At 38.9% G+C, this 6,884-nt stretch overlaps 1 protein-coding gene across 1 annotated transcript; it reads left to right on the top strand.

Annotated features, from left to right (window-relative positions):
• The first annotated feature begins 33 nt into the window (after positions 1 to 33).
• On the top strand, positions 34 to 6,497 carry LOC136259030 (vacuolar protein sorting-associated protein VTA1 homolog). Its single transcript, XM_066052435.1, has 5 exons — positions 34 to 194; positions 269 to 363; positions 414 to 541; positions 4,469 to 4,544; positions 5,870 to 6,497. Exons 1-5 carry the CDS (start codon positions 101 to 103, stop codon positions 6,401 to 6,403), a joined length of 927 nt encoding a protein of 308 aa, XP_065908507.1. The 5' UTR covers positions 34 to 100; the 3' UTR covers positions 6,404 to 6,497.
• The last annotated feature ends 387 nt before the right edge of the window (positions 6,498 to 6,884 follow it).

Here is a 6,884-nt window from a genome sequence, read left to right on the forward strand (position 1 = left end):
TAGTCAACTGAGCCCAAGTCGTTCTATAAAGAAATCCGTAACACAAAACATACTCCGTAATCTATTGTGCACTATTAGACTTTAAACTGCGATCCTGCCAATGGAGAGACCTCCTCCGTCGCTTAGAAAAGTTGTACCTTACCTCAACCTCGGAAAACAGTACAGTCAAAAAGATCCCATTGTGTCGTATTATTGTAAGTTGTTTATAAAACTTGCATTGTTAGTGATGGGTATTATTTAGAATTTGCGTTTTTCCACTCGTGTTTAGTGTACTTTCAAGCAGTTAACGAATGTCTGCCGGTAACTAAAACCGACAAAGCCGCTAAGGCTTTCACATTGAAGTTAATGGACCAGCTGGAAAAGGTAATAATTTAGTGTGCGTGACGTAATGATGACGTGTACCATATTTACAGATGAAGAGCGCTCTGAATGATAGAGAAGAAATCACAAATAATGTTGTTGGGCAAGTGTATGTAGAGAATGTTGCAATGAAACTGTTTGATTTTGCTGACAACGAAGACAGGAATGGAAGATTTCATATGTTAGTTTGTGTGTTGTGTACAGTGTCTCAACTGTCATTGTATGCTTGTTCTTTGCTTTGGATTGATTCAATTACACCATACCCACTGTTGTAATTAATTGCCTGCTGGAATTTTAAAGCCCAAAGGATGCTGTATGTTAGAGTTGAAACACCGCTGTATTTGCCTTGGGGCCCCCCCTGGGTGCTGTATATTTAAGCATATGCGGTGCTTTAACTGTTATATTGTGCTTCCTGGTCGTCTGGCTTGGAGCGATTTTCTCTAGTACTCAAACTGCTGTGATTTTTGGTGATCAGGATATCAGTAAGTGTTTAACTAATCTATTTCTAGTCGTAGAATGAACTAATAGGATTAGTTTGGCTAGTTTTAGCAAGAGTACGTAATATTTATATGTACTCTTGGTTTTAGTGATTTACAATGTCACACACGTGATCAATCGTATGGTGATCAGAAGATCAGTAAGTGTTTATACAATTCTACTCCTAGCCATAGAACAAACTCGTAGGATTAGTTTGGCTGGTTTTAGCGATTTGTTTACGAAGCATTCCTTAAATAAATTCTCCGCATAACTGTACTGTATTTGCCCAATTAGCTGCATAACTGTACTGCATGACTCATACAGTACAGTTATGTAGTTGATTAGTACTGTGTGGACAATACAATACGTGGCATCGCTTTGATCCTCCCATGCAAAGTACAATATTGTATGTTAGGTACTGATAAAATATCAGTAAGGGTAGAAATGCTGTATCATACAGTACAGTAGTACTGTGTAATGGGATCATGGAGTTTTGGGCTTTCTTACACTTCAAAACCACCCAAAAACCCAGTTTTCCTTCAAAACAGCTTAACGGTATTGGTTAACCTTAACCAAGCCCAAAGTGCCTACAGAGTGACCCCAAACCCCTTAAAGAAGTTTCTACTAACTGACTAATTGATGCCTTCAGCCAAGCATAACTTGTCAATGCATATCCTTTGATCAAAATTCTAATTTTCCTTCTACTTTTTTTGATTTAAGAAAAATTATGACCTCTGCAATCTCTACTGTACACCTGGAAATTTTTGTGGTATGTTTATTTCACAGTTTTTCCTTAGTCAGGATTTTCTTTCACGTTTTAAATTTCATGGATGCCTTTTAGCCCAGAATTTTTGCACTTTAAATTTCATGGATTGCTGTTGCTCGATTCAAAAATTTTACTCTCAATCACACAGCTACGGCGGGTCTGCATTGATATATTTACTTCAATCATTGTACAGATTGCACATCTGAACCAAATAGTACAGTAGCGGCAATCTCTGTACGAGGCATGCAGTAGGCCAGCTTTGTTCGTGAGCCATGCCCACTTTAAAGTTGGGAAAATGTTATACAGTCATGTTGTAAGCATATGTGGAGTTCACAAATGCCTACAACACTATCACACACCAGGAGTCACACTGATTTATTAGTTCATCAGTAAGGTGAGTTGAAGTTTGTAGGACTTACATAATTTTTCACGTGATAAAATTTCACGGTAGCTTTACTGACCATGAAAGCTGTGAAAATTATGTACTGCAAAAATTCCCGGGTATACGGTAGCTGCACCACGGCCACAGGGAATTGAAGCCATATTTTGCTACTGCAAATCAACACCTTGTGTAACGTTGTTAGCAAAAAGAACTGGGTCACAAAGGAGGACAAAGGTAAGTCTGTAATGTGTGTTATACATACTAGATTTGGTGAAAAGGCACGTTTCAGGATGAATGAACACTTAAGCCCGTAGCCTTAAAAAAGTAGTGAAGCAAGGGAATAGCACAAAAGTAGTGAAATGAGATGTTGCATACTGTATACCTGCAGATATACTAATGGACATTTAATCCGTAATATATATATGGTTTATAGACTGAAGCATAGGCATTAAATGCCCACTCTTTCCTTTTTCTCAACCATTTTACCCCAGCCATATCACAGTACAACTTATAGGATCGTAGCTGCACAGGGTGGCTACCCACACTCCTTAATTGACTTTATACAAACAACATACAATATATTCTATGACCAGCTACAATACTCATAACACACACACACACACACACACACACACACACACACACACACACACACACACACACACACACACACACACACACACACACACACACACACACACACACACACACACACACACACACACACACACACACACACACACACAACACACACACACACACACACTATTACAGATCTATTTAACACTGCATAAAAAACACTCACACTTACAACAACAGACTTACAAAAGGGGTGGGGGCCTGCACGGTGGACCTGCTGTATCCAAACAGATCTAAGGAAAAAATCCAACAGGCTTTCCTTTTTTGCCTGTCAGGAAAAACCAAGTGCATACCACCCCTGGATACGAAACACAGGAAATCAAAACAAAAACAACATGTAAATGTATGCATAAATGTTCTAAATCCTCCTTTCCATCTCATCACGGCCTGCAGTTTAGTTAAGGATTCTTCACCACCATCACAGCAACTGCTATCACATCACAGGGTGGGGGGTAGCCTGTACTTGAGAGAAAACGCAGCTTAGAGTTGACTTAATTTCACACCTCAGGACCTTTGCATGTTCTCCGCACATGATAACACGTGCACCACTTTCAAAATCGGAAGGAGGCTAATTTCCACCTAATTCACTGTGTTCAACCGGTAGAAAATACACGTAGCATTACTGCAGGTATACAGTAGGTAACCTCTTTTGTTTTGCTACTTCGTTACTCCCTTATTTCAGTACTTCTTATTCTTTGATCCTTAATCCAACTTTGAAATTTCTGATTTATATGTACAGTGAGACCTGTCTATTCTGGTCATCATAGGGACAAAATATTCTGACCTCATTAAGGAGGTGGCTGCATTAAACAGGTCACTTTGTACAAAGTTATCACATGTGGGGATTTTTATAATGGCCAGTCTAGACAGGTGACCACTTTGTGCAGTGACCTGATTAGGCAAGTTTAGTCTTCTAGATTTTAGTTTGGATTATGCTTCATGTAACTGTCAAAGCACTTTGTAAATGGATTTGTGTCTGTAGGCATATATGTACACAACTCTTCTGCTTCCACATAATATTTCTATGCCATCATTGTGGCGCACCTATAAATGAGGCTCACAAAGCTATGGCAATAATTTGAGTGGCATGTAGAACATGTTTAACTGCATCTGCTGTACAGTAGGTTGGGAAGGTATCATTGGTTATGTGTGACCAACTCATTATGTCATACTTCAGATTGCTGCCATTGTATTTCCATTCCATGTGTGCCCCAGAGAGCTTTTATACACTGCTTTCCTGCATACATAGCTAACCATTAAAATCTGGGTTGGCTTGGTAATCCGATGTCACGTGACCACTTTCATCTGATACAGTACTTATTGTTTGTCTATATATAATTGTAAAACAGTAGTTGTAGTTTCAAATCTTCTTGAAGGAAGGTGTCGTTCCAAACCCCAAGGCATTTGTAATAGACATATTTCATTTCACAGCTTCAGCACACTTTCCATTGGTAGTGTGTGCACCACAACGGCAAACATAGCAACACTTGTTTGGTAACTATGAATGTTTCAGTGTAATGACATGTAGTGTGGCTACTGGTGTTTGATTTGTTTGTGGTTTTAATATTTCACCAACAAATCCATATCAGTTGTGATTATATCAGAGTACTAGACACATGATGGGTTCAACATGACATGTTTTTCAAAGGCTATTGGACTTCATTCCTCCAATAGTCTCCAAGGACATGTTATAGTAATAAAATTGGTGCAGGTATAATTAGCATGGCATCCTTTTACCATGGTTGTGTCATGCCAGTCACCTGCATACATTTGTACAGTATAATTATGTTATTACGTTAAGTGATTGCTTAGTGACTTGGGTGTACTCTTTGTTGTCCTTGTAGAAATATGAAGAAGGCATTTTATGCAAGTGCCTTCATATTTGAGACACTTAAAGTGTTTGGTGAAATTTCTGATGAGGTAAGGATGTATGTACACCGTGTGTAGTGTATGGTCTTGGAGCATGTGTTCATCTCTTAAAATTTGAAAGCTTAATAAGGGCTGGAGGTAGAAAACTATCATGTGATTTATTAAAATTTGTTGTGACAATCAGCATAAGTGTATTTACAAAAGATGTCAATGGAATTGTAAGTGAAGAGTGTGTACACTGTTATCCTGGGCTCATGCCATCATTGCATGATTTGTGGTTCCTGTTGGCCATAATTGGGTGCATGTGTGTCACATGATGTGTATAGCTTGTACTAGTTTGTAGCTTGTATTTTGCTCTTTCTTTCATCTGTATCAACGATTATTCCATCACTCTGTATGCTTGAATCCTTGTATAGATATAGAGTAACAGCGATTAGAAACTTTAATTGTGGATTCTGGTTTTGAATCATTATTCAAAACTTCAAATATGAGCATTCAGTTATGTGTAGTGTAGAGGGGGGCAGGGTTTATTTAGGTGGGAGCATTTACTAGGGTGTTATGATGCCCGTAACTTCAAAGCATTTACATTTTAATTACTCAAATGTGTACCTTCAATAGTGTTGTATTGTGCTCTACAATTTTAAATAAAGTAGGGATCCTACCGATAAAAAGCGGTGGTGGTAATGTAAACCACAAATCCCTATTTTGACTCATCTCAAAATGATGGAGCATGTAACTAAAAACAGAGAGTCAAAATAGGGATTTGTGGTTTACATTACCACCCCAGCGATCCCTTCTTGTTTTATGGATTTTTTTTTCTTTTTCCCTTTTAAAAATTCTTTTATACATCTAGTTACAGGTCACCTTATGAGGCAATATTTCCTGACCTTTAGTCAGGTGACTGGTCACTGTACAAAACAAAAAAAAATTATGTCTTAGAAGTATATGTGACCGGATATGCAAGAACTCCACACATTCGAGCATTTTTTGAATTATGTTTTATTAAATTTCCTTTATCTAGATAGCAAGGGAATGGTCAACCCAAGTTTCAGTCCTAGAAGCCAAGAACTTTTGAAGCTATTGCATTACAAAGTGGTAACAACAGAACGATCAATTTTGTACAGTGGCAATATGGAAAATAAACCACAGGCGTGCAACTAAACAGTATCAAGGTTTTGCTGTTAGCTCCTTCTTCCATTGCAAAACAAGTGCTCAAGAAACTTATGGATTTATTTTATAATTCGTAAATATTCACCCATATTGTGTAATGCACTCTACAGTAAAATTAGGCTTGCACAAACATGTGGGATTCTTGCAGATCCGGTCACATATAAACAGCAGTGCTTTAGTGCTAACCTATTTCCTCCTTTACACAGGTTGAGGAGAAACGCAAGTATGCCAAGTGGAAAGCAGTGGACATTGATAAGTGCATCAAGAATGGTATCACTCCAACCCCGGGACCCCCTGGTGGAGATCTGGAACTTGGTGGTTTCGGAACTGGACCCACTGATGGAATGGGACCTCCAGGTGGATATGGAACTGGACCCGGAATGGGACCTTCAGGTGCAATGGGAACTGGAATAGGAATGGGACCTCCAGGTGGACCTGGAATGGGGATGGGGCCACCAGGAATGGGGCCTGGTGCTATGGGATATCCGGACTTAAATCCATCCACTAGTGGCTATAATCCAAGTTCTGGTGGCTACAACCAACAACCAGTACCAAAACCACGATCAGTACCATCCAATGAACCCAGTACAAGATCATCAGATTTGTCACCAGAGCAACTCGAGAGAGTCACCAAATTGTGTAAGTTTGCCATCAGCTCTTTGGACTATGAGGACAAGAATGGGGCTATAGACAATCTTACCAAGGCTTTGAACTTGCTGAAAACGGGCAAAGAGAATTGACAGTGTTGCTTGTGTGAATGCATGCGTACACATTTTAAAACTAAATTTTGTGTCTATAGTACAATTTCATATGTAATGATTGTAATTAATTGAAGCATTGGGTCTGAAAGTGTAACTAGACAGATTTTAACAGAATAGCCAATAACTAGAGTAATTACTCATGTGAAAACTGGTTTATGGAGCTTGGGTTGATTCAGTGCATATGTATCCAAGGCTGTTCTAGCATGTCTGCTGGGTTGTTCGGGGTGCACTAAAAGGAATAATCTGGAGCATGCGCACAAGTAGTAATAAAGTACAGAAAGGTTTTGAGGTTGCTTGATACACTAATACGTCGCGCGTGTGCAGTAACTAGCCAATGAAATTCAAACAGCATATTTGAATTTCATGAAGAGTAAATTTCATTGGCTGTATCTGTTGCACATGCGTAATACGATCGTGCCAATATTATCAAGCAACCTCAAAACCTCTGTAAATTCAGAAG

Source organism: Dysidea avara, chromosome 6 (assembly GCF_963678975.1).
Source record: "Dysidea avara chromosome 6, odDysAvar1.4, whole genome shotgun sequence".
Classification (NCBI taxonomy): Eukaryota; Metazoa; Porifera; class Demospongiae; order Dictyoceratida; family Dysideidae; genus Dysidea; species Dysidea avara.

Excerpts from the sequence above, each read along its gene's own strand:
- LOC136259030 (XM_066052435.1), top strand. The coding sequence starts at position 101 with ATGGAGAGACCTCCTCCGTCGCTTAGAAAAGTTGTACCTTACCTCAAC. Across the intron at positions 195-268 it reads TCCCATTGTGTCGTATTATT|TGTACTTTCAAGCAGTTAAC; the intron begins GTAAGTTGTTTA and ends ACTCGTGTTTAG. Across the intron at positions 542-4,468 it reads AGGAATGGAAGATTTCATAT|AAATATGAAGAAGGCATTTT; the intron begins GTTAGTTTGTGT and ends TTGTCCTTGTAG.